We start from the raw sequence: 16,519 nt of genomic DNA on the forward strand, positions 1-16,519 counted from the left end.
TTAATCGTTTTCAAAAATAGAAAAATAATAAAGTATAATAGTAAAATTCTGAACATCAAGCACTTGGCAGACTGGTCAGGTGAGATGGGTTTTTTTTTGCAGATTGTCAAATTGTTAAAAATAAACCAGTGCAAACCACACATAAATACTTTACAAAGGAAATCCCAGGATATTCACACTATTTATTATATCAAACCCCCTCTGTAATAGGTTGTCTCTCCACTTGGCAGCCCCTTAATATCTACTTTGGAGCAGACAGTCCCTTCTTTGAATTATTCCACCCTTCACCCTAAATCTTCTGCTTATGCTCCTCTAACGATTGTGTTCCCTGCTGAAGATCTCTCAGTTCTTTAAATGCTGAGCACTGAATAACCCCGCAAACACACCACTGATGGACAGATTTCTGTGTATGCTGTGCATAGGCAAAAAGCTGCCAATCAGTGGGGCTAGGTTTATACAGAACTCATGGATATGGAGAATTACATGGTAGTAGGTTTACTAGTCTACTAATCATAACCTCCTACTGATGATTTTATCAAAACTACAGTAAGTAGCCCAGTAAGTAATACATCACTGGATTCAAGGTCTCTTTCTCTAGATCATGCTACTGATGGGATATAACAATGCACTTCAAGCTCCTTAGCTTCATACTGTATTCAATGTCTCCTTTAGTTGATGGCAGGTTGTTAGCTCTAGTACACAACCAACGACCTGTCAGTCAACCAGTGCAGGTGCTAGGCAGGGAATACAACCGAAGGCAGAGGAGCTGAAAATGCATCATCACACCCCATTGCACTTCCAGACTGTTGTATACTGAACTTGAAATGCTATTTTACATATGTAGCAATAAATTGATTTATCTTTTCAAAAAAGCAACAAAAACTTATAAATGTTTTGGAATATAAAAATTCAATTGAACAAATTTATTTTAATTTCAAGAGTTAGCTTCTTATTTGCATTGAATTTTATAACGGTCTCGCTATCAAAATGGCAGCTCACTATGGCTCAATAGTTAATGTGATGTCACATTACAGACCAATAAAATTTGTTCAAGTGCAGGGGGATACTAAATAACATATTCCAAGATGGATGGGTGAGAGTCGGAGGCACTAATGAGTATACATGAGCTTCTGCTTTGATAAAGATAGACACAAGGATTATAATAGAGAGGGATCACAATGAAGGAGAATGACAAAGTGAGTCAACGATGAATTAATCCACATATGAGCTAAATACATTTATTGTGTCATTTTAAAATGATTAGTCTGAGGCTCTATTCATCATGCTTGCACCATATATAAGTGAGCTATGACAGCTATGCGAGAGCTGTTTGCAAATCATATAGACTAATCCTGACAGAGCTCATTGACTCGCAATAGGCAATGTCAGGTTTCTATGGAGGTTTATGTATTTTTATAGGAACCTGTCAGAAGGATTTTCTCCTACTCCACACCACCCCCCAAAAAATATATTTTTATGTGCATGTAGCTCTTTCAAAGACAGACTTTTACATGAACAATCCATTCCTCTGTTGCTGAGAAATTAGCATTTGAATCGATATTCAAATGAGGATGTGAAAATCTATTTGTAGATCTGGAGCCTCTGTCACTCCAGCTCTATTTCCCACCCAGCACCGCCTCTTCCTGTTTAACTGATGACTCCTTTTCCTGAGGTCACATCACTAATATCAGCTTCAAATGCTGGTTTCTCAGTAGTGAAGGAATGGACTGGCCTTGTGAACTGGTAGACAGTCCAGTGTGAACAGAGCCTGAAGGACTGTATTTAGGACAGAACATTGCTAACAAATGTTCACAGGTAACATGCATGCAACAGAATTAAAATAAACTGAATTTATTGAGCTTCAATTGATACACCAACATCACAAGCTTTTAAGGTATGTATTGTAATTGATTTGCATGTTTTGTATGTATTTCTCATAGGTGCCACCATAAGTGTTATAGTGGATATTGATATAAACCTTTCAGTGATAGTGTCTGCCCTGATTGCTATTTTCTACACCCTTGTTGGTGGAATGTATTCTGTTGCCTACACTGACGTCGTTCAGCTCTTCTGCATCTTTGTAGGATTGGTGAGTAAAAGAAAAAGCAAACATTATTACCGGTACATCTTTCTTCTTCTCGTCACTCACATAAAACTCTACTGTTGCACTATTGAACTTTGTGTGTTGCATATAATGTAGCCAGTAATGCCATTTCGTACAGTATTCAACAATTGTATTTTTCAGATCTAAATTGAACTATGATTGAATTTATGTTTTTTGCCAAGTAGGAATGAATACTATCATTCAATTGGATTAAACTATGGTATTTAGTTGTATATAGGGTATTGAATATTATTAAACAATATTATATTAATAAAGGGATTTTCCATTTTCGACAAAGTGGACCCCAAACACATGCAGTCGTAGTCATGTAAAATAACAAATCCAGTTAGTATTCATCCACCCTGGGCTCATCGCCAGCTCTCTACCCTGCAGTAGTTTCTGTGCTTTGGCTGCAGCAGTGATATCACATCAACATCGCCACTGCATCCAATTACTGAGCTCAGCAGCTCTGTAGATGTAAATGGCACAAGCCGCTGAGTTTAGTGATTGGTTGCAGCTTTGATACATGAAGTATCCATGATCAGGGCTGGCATTAAGGAAGATAAACTGGTCAATTGCCAAGGTCTCCAATCCCCAAACCACCCAGCACATATCAGGGAGTAAACAAGACATGTCTTCGGATAACCTGATGCTGTATGGCCACAGGAAACGACAAATAATTCCAGCGGATTCTTCCTACTCGGCAATTAAAATCCATTCTATTGTATTATCTTTTAAAAAATATTCCATTTAGCAGAAATCCTTATTGTACACAGGGGATCAGAAACAAAGGGCACACTGCTGCATTATGCGTGCAGACAACGCGTTTCGACCTTCTTAGGTCTTCTTCTAGGTTCAAGGTTTTAAAATAATTTTTCAAGCTGGTGTTATAAAGTATTGTAATTTACTGAGAAAATGACTTTTGGGTTTCCATTGGCTGTAAGCCATAATCATCAATATTAACAGAAATAAACACATGAAATAGATCACTCTGTTTGAAATGACTCTATACAATATACGAGTTTCACTTTTAGCATTGAAGAAATGAAATAAATTAACTTTTTGAAGATATTCTAATTTTATTAGAAGCACCTGTACTCATATAGGGGGCTGAGGTATTGGGGCTGTTTGGGACCTTGTATTGGGGTGCTGTGGTGACTGACATACCACCTGCGCAATCAGTTCAGCTACCCGGTAACCCTTGGGGGGAAGGGTAAGCCAGTCAGGAAACTGATCTGTAATGCTCTCAACAAAACAACTGCAGGCACCTCTGCTGCCTGCTGAGTAGTAGTCCCGTGTAGCCCATTATACATGATGCTTTCTCAAATCCAGAGCAGATTCACCTCCAGTAACAAAGAATATTAGATTGGGTAGGCGCCTCCCCAGCATCAGACTTTGCTCATTTGATGCTTATACGGTATGTTCAATTCATAGCAAACTTCTTCTTTTATTTAGTTTTAGGCAGGATTGAAATGCAGAACCTGAGTCATAGAATCCACAAATTAATAAAGAGCCATAGATTGCACTATTGTTCCTTGAAAGGGTAGACGTTAACAACAGTCAGCAATAGACTGCTGTATATTGGAGCAATTTCTCTACCTAAAGACCTAGCATATACAGATTTTAATTTATATATCAGTCCATTATGGATTAACAAAGGAGCAGAAAACAAAACAGAAAAAACATTTTCTTATATTCAGTTATTAATATATAATGGTACAAAAATAATTTAAATAAATGCAATTTTTAGTAAACTTTTTTAACCAGTTCAGGACCAGGCCATTTATTCCCATTCCTGACCAGGTCCTTTTTCTAGGTTTTTGTACATGCGGTTTAAAGAGCTTTAAATGTTTTTTTTTATTTAAATATACAAGTATTTTTTGCACCTTTCTTTTCAAAATTCATTGGGCCTCATTTATATAATACTGTAATATTCTCTTTTTTTTCTGCTATTCTCTTTGTTTTTCTGAAAATGGGGCATCATCTGTATGTCACTGTAATATTCTCTTTTTTTCTTTTTTGGGGGGCGATATCAGAGGGAAATTAAGGGAAACAAGTGTCGGTTTTTGCTTCCCATTTTGTAGCAAATATTTGTAGGGTTTTTTTATGGGGCGAGGCTATTAACAATAATTTGGATTGACAATGGTATTTTTACTTATTTTATTTTTATATTTTTAGCCTGCTGTTTTTCCTGAGTACATGACGAAAGGCAGGAGCCTAGACTCACATTCAGCAGCGGTGCCCTTGACTGTCAGTGTCCACCGCTGTTCTTGTCATTTTACCATTTAGCTAATTTTAAATTACTATGATTGCAAAACGTCTCCCTGTCATATGACTTTACATAAATTGCCTTACTTTTTGTTTTTATTGTGCGAAATGGCAATGTTTAAGACCAGTGTCACTTCAGACATGCTGGCTCTTTGTGTTGCAGTGGATCAGTGTACCTTTTGCAATGACTCATCCCGCAGTTACAGACATCACAGTGACAGCTGTAGAAGAAGTCTACAAGGATCCGTGGCTGGGCAGCATAAGGAAAGAAGATGCCTGGTCTTGGATTGACAGTTTCTTGCTGCTGGTAAACAATACTTTTCTTAAAATGTTTTTTTTTTTTTTGATGGATTGTAAAACTTGTGTGAAAAGGGCACAGTATGAGAAGACTTAGGGTCAGGAAGAAAACTGCACAAGAATAATCAATTTCCTCAATGTCACATTTCGAATCTATCTAGCCTTCAAATTTCTGGGCTATAAAATTATTGTATTTCACATATTAATTGGGCTTATGTCTGAATTAGCTAAAATATTTACGGTACATTTACATTACATATTAATAAATTATATTTGAAGCCCTTTTTAAAAGTTTTATATCTATAAAGTTGCAGACTTTATTACTTGGAAAAACTATGCCGTTTTGATGCATTTTATGCATTTCTTTCTGTTGCTGCTCAATATATCCGAGTGAGGTTTGCAGGAGTCCAGATGTACAATATTCAGATCTTTGAAATTTCTGCTGCAAATATGTCATTGTGAACTTGCAGAAGTTTTCTGTTTATTTCTTTTTTCCTAGCATTAGACAAGAGTGTATTAGGGGAAAAATATGAAGTGATGTTTAATAATGTACAAGCATTTTTTAAGTTTCTAACTGTTGCTACATGCTTACCTGTCACCAAGTGTCATCTGCCCCTGCTGTCTGCTGCTACCATTCTGATTTTGTGGTTGAAAGTGCTGCTCCTCTTTTCTCTGATCACCTATCCTGCTCCTTGGAGTTCTGTCTGTCCAGTCAATCACCCATAACTTCCCCTTCTGGCTGGGTGACGTGGGCACTGATCGACAATATAGTTACTTATTTTGCATTATGTAAATTACATTTTGCCAGTCTTCAGACCAATGCTAGGACAGATTCAGTGGCCTAATGTGTGGTCTGATGCCTTACTTAAATCCCCATGTGCCACATGTATCTAGTCATTTATTGTTGACTTGACTACGTCACTGAACTTTGAATCGGTCATCCCCACCACTTTTCAAGTGGTCTGACTTGTTCTTCATTCTACTCAGTCTCAAGTTCCATCACTATGCTCAAACTGAAAAAACCTCACATTGGAAATCTGTTTTTCTATTGGAGGAAGCTGATTGTCAGCTCTCATGCTCCTTCATCAGGAGTCATTAACCATCCTCAACCACTCGAAATATTGGGCCATATTAGCAAGAATATTGTCAACAACCTAAGTAAAATGTAGAAAATTGGAGCACATGTAGAAATTTAGTATAAAAGGGAGTACTTTGAGAGAACCAATAAAATTGAAATTCTATTTTTTTGGGAAAAAACATGGTGGTGATATTATTACTTAGCATTGCTATATGGATTCTACTGTATATGAAGAAGATATGACACATGACAATACTATCATTACTGCTGAAATACAAGTGTTTATATGCTTCAAATTCTAAATTTTGCAGATTCTAGGAGGGATTCCCTGGCAGGCATATTTCCAAAGGGTCCTGTCAGCATCCTCAGCAACCTATGCCCAAGTTCTCTCTATTTTAGCTGCCTTTGGCTGCTTATTGATGGCTATTCCTTCAATTCTTATTGGTGCTATAGGAGCTTCCACAGGTATGTTAGGTTTACATGTCTCAATATTTACATCTTTCATATTGAGAAATTGATGATCTGGTACATTTAGGGCCCAATATATCAAGACTGGCGCTCTTCATGATGATCTTGATGAGATGTGCTGGAGTCAGACTCCTGATTCATGATGAGGCACATGTCTCTTCATGAATCAGGAGCGTCGGACAAGTATCATTAACTAAATTAACCAGTAGCATAAACCCCTGTGTGCGCCTCACCACGAATCCTACTCCAGCCACTGCCAGAATAAGATTTGTGATGTAACAAGCGCCACTGCTCATCATTAATTTGACAAGCAGTGGTCATTACACCATTGTCCCACCACAACTCAGCCTACTTTGTTGGAGCTGAGAAAAAAATGACATATGAATGCCAAAAGTCACATTTTAGCGAGCTCTCAGCGTGTGCCAAAATTATGGCACTTTTCAAAGCTTTCTGTGGTGCCTTAGAAGCTTAGATGAATAAGGTCCAAAGTGTATATTATTTTGTATGTGTAGAGGTTTAATTTGACATATAGTCATAGCCAAAAGTGTTGGTACCCTTGAAATTATTCCAGAAAATGAAGTATTTCTATGAGAAAATTATTGCAATTACACGTTTTGTTATACACATGTTTATTTCTTTTGTGTGTATTGGAACAACACAGAAAAAAGCAAATTGGACATAATTTCACATAAAACCCGAAAATGGTCCAGACAAAATTGTTGGCACCATTCTAGAATTATGGGTAAACAACTTTGTTGCAAGCATGTGGTGCTCGTTGAAACTCACTTGTGGCAAGTAACAGTTGTGGGAAATATGTAAATCATACCTGAAATCAGATAAAAGAGGTGAATTCACTATATCTTTGCATTATGTGTCTGTGTTTGCCACACTGAGCATAATGAACAGAAAGAGGAATAGAGAACTGTCTGAGAACTTGAGAACCAACTTTGTTAAACAATATCAGCAATCTCAAGGCTACAAGTCCATCTCCAGAGATCTTGATGTTCTCTTATCCATGGGGCAACATAATCAAGAAGTTTATAATTCATGGCACTGTAGATAATCTCCCTGGACGCGGAAGGCAGAGAAAAGTTGTTGAAAGGTTGCAATGCAGGATAGTCCGGATTTGTGGATAAGCAGCCCCAATCAAGTTCCAAAGAAATTAAAGCTATTTTGCATGTTCAGGGTGCATCAGTGTCAGCGCGAACTATCCGTCAACATTTGAATGAAATGAAACGCTATGGCAAGAGACCAGGAGGACCCCACTGCTGACACAGAGACATAAAAAAGCTAAATCACTGACTGAGGTGGACAAACTATTAAAATGTAACCTTTATTGATACCCTTGAATTTAAAACAAAATCCAATCCACTGTGCTTGTTGCAGTCTATGCGTTATGCCTCAATAGGTTCACAGATACCAATAATAAACTATATTGTCACTGATGCATTCTATTTATCAGTATAATCACAGTTGTAACATATCATGTTAACACTGCAGTGTGCCAAAATGTATGGGAGTAAGCCAAAATCCTTCTGGGAAAGTGTCTTGTGGACAGAAAAGACCAAAATAGAGCTTTTTGGCAAAGCACATCCTTCTACTGTTTAACAAAAATGGAATTTTTGTGAAATTATGCCCAATTTGCCTTTTTTTCTCGTGTTGTGCCAATACACATAAAGGAAATAAACGTGTATAATAAAACATGTACAATTGCAATAATTTTGTGGGAGAAATAATTCATTTTCTGGAACAATTTCAAGGGTGCCAACACTTTTGACCATGACTGTATCAGAGATTTTGTCTAAGTCTTTAATAAAAACTGTTCCAACATATTCTTCATAAGGTTGCATTATTAATTTTCTTTTTATATTAATATTACAGATCTAAACTTTGTCAAATGTTTGACTTATGTGATATTTATCCTTATAAGACATTAATTTGCATGACTGAATATGGTACAACCTTTATTAAAGCAGCGTTTGAAAACTAACAATTATTTTAATACAAAAAGCCTATCTATTTAATATAATAGTCTAAACTCTTTTCTAATACATTTTAATTCAAAATTCTCTATCATTCCCTCACAACGCTATCTAACTGCTTTCCTTTTCTTTCTCCCTGCTTCCTGTTTGATGACACTTCCTTTGAGAACCTCCAGTGCATGCTGGGAAACTCATACGAGATGTCATCAGGGGACACTGCCACAGTCTCTGCCCCCACTCTGAAGTGAAGCATCATCAGTTACGTCCGTTTCAGAGTCTGGGCTAGTTCCTACTCTACTGAGCATGTGTTGGTTGTCAATTCACTCTCTCACTGATTCTACTAACAATGCACACAGACAGTGCTCTCTCTTGCTGACTCGTCACTTCTCATCAGAACCGGTGAGGGAGTGCACTGTCAATGAGCATTGAAAGAATATGCACATTAACAAAAGAGCTCTACCGAACATATGTCAAAAATGACAACTGATGCATGCTCAGTAGAGCAGGGACAAGCCCAGTCCCTGAAATGGATGTCATTGATGAGGTTTCATTTCAGGGTGGAGACAGAGACTGTGGCAGTGACCGCAGACTCTGCCGTCTGATGAAATCTCATTTGAGTATCTCAGCATGCACTGAGGATTCTCAAATGAAGCGTCATCATGTAGGAAGTAGGGAAAAAAATTAAAAGCTGTTAAATAGTGTAGTGATGGAGCTATAGGGAATTTTTAATTATTATTAGAAAAGAGATTAGATTAATACAATAAATAGACAGACATTTAGAATTAAAGTAAATCTTAGTTTTGGAACACCCTAATAATAATAATTATTATTATATTATTAATTAGTATTCTTTGAACAAAAAGCTTGTGTTTCCCCATTACTTTCAGAGTGGAATCAAACCGACTATGGTTTGCCTGATCCACAGTCAAGAAATGAAACAGATATGATCCTGCCCATTGTTCTTCAGTATCTGTGCCCTCCTTACATTTCTTTCTTCGGACTCGGTGCCGTATCCGCTGCTGTGATGTCATCCGCTGACTCTTCAATCTTGTCTGCCAGCTCTATGTTTGCCAGAAACATCTATCAGCTTTCATTTAGACAAAATGTAAGTAACTTCTGAGAATTTTCGTTAATTCATATGCTGAATGCAGCATATGAATTACCGTAATTAAAAAGCTATAATATGTTTGGCGTAAAACTTTAATTATAGGAAATGGGTCACAATAATAAGGGTTGAATTTCATTTATTTTGTTATATTTCAATTTTGCAAACTACAACGCACAGTGTTTAATCATTATTTACATGTTTTTATATTACTGAGAGCAACAGATGAGAATAAAGGGAGACGGAATTAATTGCTGGTACTTTGGATGTCAGATATATTCCCTGTGCTACGAGACAAGGCGTAAAAGTAGCCTAGAAATAAAATAACGAGTAACTTAAAGAGGTTGTTTGGTTTAGAAAACTCATTTTCATGTACGATAATATAGCTTTCTAAAGGCCCCGTTACACATAACGATGTCCCAGCGATCCCACCAACGATCCGACATGGATGGGATCGCTGGGACATCGTTAAGCTGATCGCTGGTGAGCTGTCACATTGACTGCCCCTCCAGCAATCAGGACCAGTGAGCACGCTGGTTTCTAATGTAAACATCGGGTATCCAGGAGCTGTGGCTCTTGGATACCCGCTGTTTACCTTGGAAACCGGCATACACGTTGGTTTCCAAGGTAAACATCGGGTATCTAATAGCCGCACGGCTCCTGGATACTCGATGTTTACATTAGAAACCAGCGTCCAGCGTCACTGATCGCTGGTCTCTCGCTGCCAAAAGCAGCAATGCGCACTGGCCAGCGGGAGACCAGCGATCAAAAAATGGCCCAGGCCGATCGAGCACGATCAGCGATACCCAGCAGGGGGGCCGGTCGCTGATCCCCGTCACACATAGCAATCTCGTTAAGTTTATACATAACAGGTCTTCATTCAATACATCTTTCAGACTTGAGCAGATAGCTGCTGTGTAGTTTATCTCACTATCAAATATGCACAAAATCCATTCATCACATGGACTGCTCACTGATTTCAGTGGGCTTCGTTTATTGCTCCTCTTTTCCAGCAAATGTGCTGCAAGGGAATTAAATATTTTCTTCCAGTAGAAATGACACAATTCAAATTAGCCAAATCTGCCAGATGGGAAAGTCAATTTGTAGCTAATTTATTCTTCACAAATTGATTGTCCCTTACTCTGTGATCCGGAGAGACCCCAGAGCATAATAAATGTAAGATGTGGAAAACAAAACAACCAATAGTCACCTCACTGCACACTTCCTCTGCTTGGTGTCCCTCGTACGGTCCTTGGATCTTTTTCTTGCCTACCGTGTGCTGAAACTCCAGGCATATTCATGTTAGGCCAGGACGTCGGGTCACATTTGGGCAGGGATGTCCCTGCCTAGAGTGCCCATCGTTTCTTGTTCTAGAGATAAGAGGCCCTGAGTTCCAGAGTGTGGTTGCAGTAAGAAGACATGTCGAAAAGCTACAAGGAGAGCATGAAGCAGAAGTAGCTGGGAAGTGAGTGGAGAGATGAGTATTAGTTTTAAAAAAAAACTTTTTTCTGGCCCTCTTCAGTTCAACAAATTTGCAGCTCATACAGAGAGAATTACAGGAAATCGAAATTCTGAAGAATACACATTTTTCTAAAATTCAAGCAGAATTCAATTCCACTCTAATAAATGTGCACAGCTCTATCAGCCACATCCTTCATGAAATTGCAGATGACTGCAGAAAGGCCCCAGCACCCAGCAATTGGAGATATTTCTTTCTGTTAACTGCCTTCACCAATGAAGAATTGTAAAAGAAATAACTAATTAAGCAGAGGGTATAAGCAAAGATTTTCAGTTTTTATGCACCTTTTGAGGTACTTGAAAATGTTGTCTTCTGTACTGTACACATGTCAAAAATTGTATTTTTATTCAATTAAATATCATTTATTTCCCAGGCATCAGAAAGGGAGATTTCCTTGGTTATGAAGGGCACTGTCTTTATATTTGGAGCTGCTGCAACAGCCATGGCATTACTGGCAAAGTCGGTGTACGGACTGTGGTATCTGAGTTCTGACTTGGTCTACATTGTCATTTTCCCACAGCTGCTTTGTGTCTTGTTTATCAAAGGAACCAACACTTATGGCTCTATAGTAGGGTACATCCTAGGGCTTTTTCTACGGATAAGTGGAGGAGAACCATATCTACATCTTCAGGCTCTTATATGTTATGGGGACTGCTATGTAGACAAGAATAATATATATTTACAAAGATTCCCTTTTAAAACACTCTCTATGATGGTTTCATTTCTAAGCAATATAGCCATCTCTCACTTGGTCAAGTATCTATTCGAAAAGGGAACATTGTCACCAAAATTTGATTTCTTAAATGCTGTGGTGGCTAAGCACAGTGAAGAGAATATGGACAAGACAACTCTTGTGAAGAATGACAATATCAATTTGTCGGAGTTAGCTCCAGTGAAGCCAAGACACAGCATAACATTGGGGAACACATTTGTAAATAAGGAGGCCATCAGTGACTTGGACTCAAGCCCAGAATCTCCAGAACTTGAAAACAAGGACCTCTGATATAGCCATAATAAGTATGCTGCTTCTACATAAATAGCAATGAAAACTCTATAAACTGAAATAAAGATGGTAAGCGGTGTTTTACTACAGTTATATATGGTTTTATACTGTATATGTATGTCATTGCACAATTCAGCATACACATCATATCATCCTCCCAGTATGAAGGCACATAAACGTAATCTAAATTGAATTTTATTCTTCAGATGAATTAATATGATGTGGTTAATCTGCAGCTTGAGTTTGTTATATAAACCCAGCAATAATAAATATGTAAAAAGACACACATACACTTGGTCTGCCGCAATCCAATGAAATCACTGCACCCACAACAGCTATTGTATATATCTGAAGCATTTTTTAACAGTAGAATATCCTTTAGAACCATATGTTTATTTTCTAAAAAAAAATGGTTGCCATAATAAATAAATATATGATGTAAAAAAAGGTTACCATACAATGAAATATTGTAAAACATTTCATATTACATAGATTTTTATTTTTATGAATGTTTTCATGACATCATTGGATGTTATCTGTTGTTTTTACCAGTTTTTACTACTCTAATAATTTATATTTAATTGCTCATTTAACTGAGTATACCTACTGTACATTACAATATGTATTAAAAATTGTAATCTCTACATAGAGTGTGCATAGAATATGAAGAAGTATATTTAAGTTGTATATTTCTGGAGCATTATTAATTGTATGGACATACTTTAGGTGAGCTGTATAATAACAAGTAGAGAGATACCTAAAGTCAAATCATTTTCACCAGTTATTGAACTTGTCAACACCCTTCTCATTTCCCCAAAAAATTTTAGGCAGATTCTTTCACATTTGTCAGAGATTAGGACCTGGTCAGATCCTATTATCTTAGCAAAATATTACCATACATATACATACTGTACATTGTACACATATATTAGATAAAATTCAAATTGGCCAATTTTGAACCTGTTGTCTAATCATAAATTTGTAATTTTGGCCTGTCAGATAGGATGGTTTTAACCTTAAATAAAAATACAAGTGAATTCAGTTTCTCATTTGCCACTTTATGCAAGCCACATTAGGCTAGTTGTATGGAACAGACAAAATACTACTAAAAATCCTTAACCTTATTTTGAATATTAGGGAACCAATGAAAGAAAACAAAGGATTTGGAGTCATCCATCCCAATATCCAAGACCAATACCAATACCCAGCCAAAATGACATTAATGATAGTTGGCATTCACTTTGTTTAAAATAGAAGTAATTAATTTGTTGTTTATAGAGTAACTAAACTATTTTTTTTATTAGTTTTCCTAATTACAAAGCTGCGAATGTGGGTAATAGACCTTATTAAATTATTCTGCTTCTTTCTCTCCCAAACCCTATGCTGCAGTGCTGTTTCCTATGGCCAGAGTCCTTTAGAAGCTGCTTTGAACTGCTGCACAGCTAAGATCCATATTGTATTTACAAACATCCAGAGTAGGGGAATTTCCTGATCTGATTATAGGAGTAGAGAGCAGAGAAGTTCAGAGAAGGAAACTCTCCTGCTGTGATTAAAATAGAGTACAGATCTTGGGTGAGCAGCAGTTGATATTGTCTTTTCCATCATAGTGCAGAGCCCATAACCAGGAAACAGCCGTGTGCTTGTGTGCTGATAACTATGTGCTGGAGGACAGGCTGAATATGCAGGAGACAGAAAACAGCTATATATTGCAGAAATCACTGTATATACAGGAAACAGAAGAGAGATATTCTGCTGAATGTGCATTATATAGAGAGATTTACTGCATGGTGGGTTGTATATGGACAGGTCAAAAAGAAGGGATATACTGCAGGAGAGGCTGTATATACAGTGGGAAGAAAAAGAGGTATTCTGAAGTGTGGGCTGTTTATAGAGGGGACCAAAGGAAGAGATATGTGTATTATACATGGGGCTGAGAGAAGAAATATGCTTCAGTATGTGGATCTGTGTACAGGGGCTTAAATTACTTGAGCGGTGTTTGTTGCTTGCTGCTGAGTGATGTAAAACTGCATATTCCACTCTATTGTTGCATAATGCAGAGGATTGTCTTCGGACATATGCATTAATATACTAGACTAAAGAAAAGAGGGGTTTTGTTGATGACTAAACAGTACGTATGTGAATATCCACTATATAATTGCACAAATCCTACTAACAGATGTGAATAAATAGAACCTATAGAATAATGTTCAATAAAAAAATATTTTTATTAATACATAAGATAAAAAATTGGGGGGTTCAACATGGCACTATAACATACAGAGAGGATCAAATTGTGCACAGGAAATTTCACGGGGAAACATATATGAAACATATATGAAGAAGATTTAATAAGAAATAAGATATACTAAGAAGTGAATCTTAATGTTATCTATATATATAAAGCTGAGTGTATGTATGTGTGTATGTATCAAGCCACACTCACTCCACATAGCCCCACCCACTGGCGGCTGGAGAGCAGGGTTGCAGAGGGAAAGTGCAGGATGTGGGTGGAGAGCGGGGCTGCGGAGGGATAGAGTGTGGCTGTGGAGGGAGATAGCGGGACATGGATGGAGAGCATGGCTATGGAGGGAGAGAGTGGGGCTGTGGAGAGTGGAGCTGTTAAGGTAGAGAGCAGGACATGGGTGGAGAGCTGGGCTGCTGAGGGAGAGATCAGAATGGCCAGTGGAGACAGGAGATGTGGAGGGAGAGCGAAGAACGGTGAGTGGAGAGCAGGGCTGCGGAGAGAGAGAGAGCGGGACAGCCAGTGGAGAGCGGGGCTGTGGAGGGAGCAGATGGGATGGCCAGTGGAGACAGGGGATGATGAGGGAGAGAGCGGGGCTGTGGAGGAAGAATGCGGGACAGTGTTTGGAGAGTGGGGCTGTGGAGAAAGAATGTGGGACACTGATTGGAGAGTGGGGCTGTGGAAGGAGAGAGCGTGATGGTGGATGGAGAGCTGGGATGGCCAGTGGAGACAGGGGCTGCAGAGTGAGAGAGCGGATGGTGGATGGAGAGTGGGGCTGCGACGGGAGAGAGTGGGACAGCAGTTAATTACTATGCCCGGGCAACGCCGGGCTCTTCAGCTAGTGTATTCATAAAAATGTTTTTGTTGAACATTATTCTATATGTTGTGTTTATTCACATCTATTAGTATAATATATGCATTAATATAGTGGCATTTGCAGTTTCACATCATTGATCTGTCTGCAACAGACAACAAACATGCTGAGCACCTGAGAGTTGTTTTTTTTCTAAAACCAGCTAACAATGACGTAAAACCACACTACAGCTATACTGGTGTAGAAGTTAAAATTGATCAGGCAGAGTAACATAGTAACATAGTTTTGAAGGCTGAAGGAAGACCTTATGTCCATTTAGTTCAGCCTATTTTTAGTGCAGCTGTTCTGCATTGTTGATCCTGGGGAAGGCAAAAAACCCACAGAGTAGAAGCCAATTTTCTCCATAGGGAAAAAAATTCCTTCCCCTAAGCTGGGTCAACCATCTACCTATAGTAGTGTTATAAAGGAGCAGACAGTGTACAGAAGCATAATGTGTATTTTACATTTATGTTAGCTTGATGATAGCTCAGGTGTGGCTAACCAGTAGCAAAGAGGAGAGGGTTCTGTAGCACTTATAGAATCATAGAATCATAGAATCATAGAATCGTAGAGTTGGAAGGGACCTCCTGGGCCATCTGGTCCAACCCCCTTCTCAAAGCAAGTGCTTCTAGGAAATATAGTTTTAGCGGAGAACAATATAATCGTTTATTCTGTTATTTCAACCTGGATGCACCCTATGGTGCAGAAACAGCTGATAAAAGACACAAAGATACAAGAAATAAATTTTACATATGGCTCAATCTGTAAATCTGTTAAGCATGTGGTTGTGGAACCACAATACTATGGTCCGGGGAGGAGTGTAACTAAGTGAACACCTGGTTCTAAACTAGACCCCTGATTGTATGGTTAGCCTTGAACTCCAGGACAGACCCCAGAGCCAAAGCAGCTGATCTCCAAGGGGATAGGGATGCAGGACCGGCCAAGAACTGTGACACAGGGCAACATGCGGTTGGTTGACAGAACAGATACCAGATCAGGAACAGACAGGATAAGTTCAAGAACACAGGATGGCCTCAGGTACAGGATTACAGTTGCAGTTTCAAACTGGATTTGTGAGGGTAACGGTATAGGTGCTGACAAGACATATCAGGCTCATGGCTTAATAGACAGACTAAGGGTGAACGTGTACCAGTTCAAACACGGCAAGCAGAATCAGTTGCAGGCAAGGTGGACAAGCTCAGGTTCGGACAGAGCACATTTACAGGGACCTCACAATTTGGTAGCAGAAAACAGACTGGATACTGAAGTTTATAAGGTACTTCCCAATAGGGGAAGGTGCCTTAAATATCAGATGTCTCTCAGCTATTGGCTGGAGAAATTTTTAGAAGTGTGTGAGCTGGCACTTTAAGAGCCGAGGAGTACACGTGTACCATAAGCACACTCCCAAGAGACCTGCGTGCTGTGTGCAGGTCCTGGGAGGAAACAGCTGACGAGGAAGCGTGGACGGATAAATCAACTCGCTGATGTCCCTGCAGAGAGGGGAAGGAAATTTGTGCTGGGACGCAGGTGCTGTTTTAACAGTACCCCCCCCTTATATCTCCTTTTCTTCAAGCCTGCTAGGAATTTCTGTAGGAGAAGT

General features: G+C 38.6%; 1 protein-coding gene across 1 annotated transcript in view; it reads left to right on the forward strand.

Annotated features, from left to right (window-relative positions):
- The window catches only part of SLC5A7 (solute carrier family 5 member 7), a 32,384-nt gene extending 16,244 nt beyond the window's left edge, over positions 1-16,140 (forward strand). The window contains exons 5-9 of the mRNA XM_073590485.1: positions 1,941-2,089; positions 4,536-4,679; positions 6,059-6,212; positions 9,085-9,302; positions 11,195-16,140. Coding sequence (XP_073446586.1) covers positions 1,941-2,089; positions 4,536-4,679; positions 6,059-6,212; positions 9,085-9,302; positions 11,195-11,824 — 1,295 coding nt within the window. The 3' untranslated portion in view covers positions 11,825-16,140. The remainder of the gene's footprint in view (positions 1-1,940; positions 2,090-4,535; positions 4,680-6,058; positions 6,213-9,084; positions 9,303-11,194) is intronic.
- Positions 16,141-16,519: the final 379 nt, after the last annotated feature.

Source organism: Dendrobates tinctorius, unplaced genomic scaffold (assembly GCF_039654945.1).
Source record: "Dendrobates tinctorius isolate UK_male_01 unplaced genomic scaffold, ASM3965494v1 ptg000117l, whole genome shotgun sequence".
NCBI classification, from domain to species: Eukaryota; Metazoa; Chordata; class Amphibia; order Anura; family Dendrobatidae; genus Dendrobates; species Dendrobates tinctorius.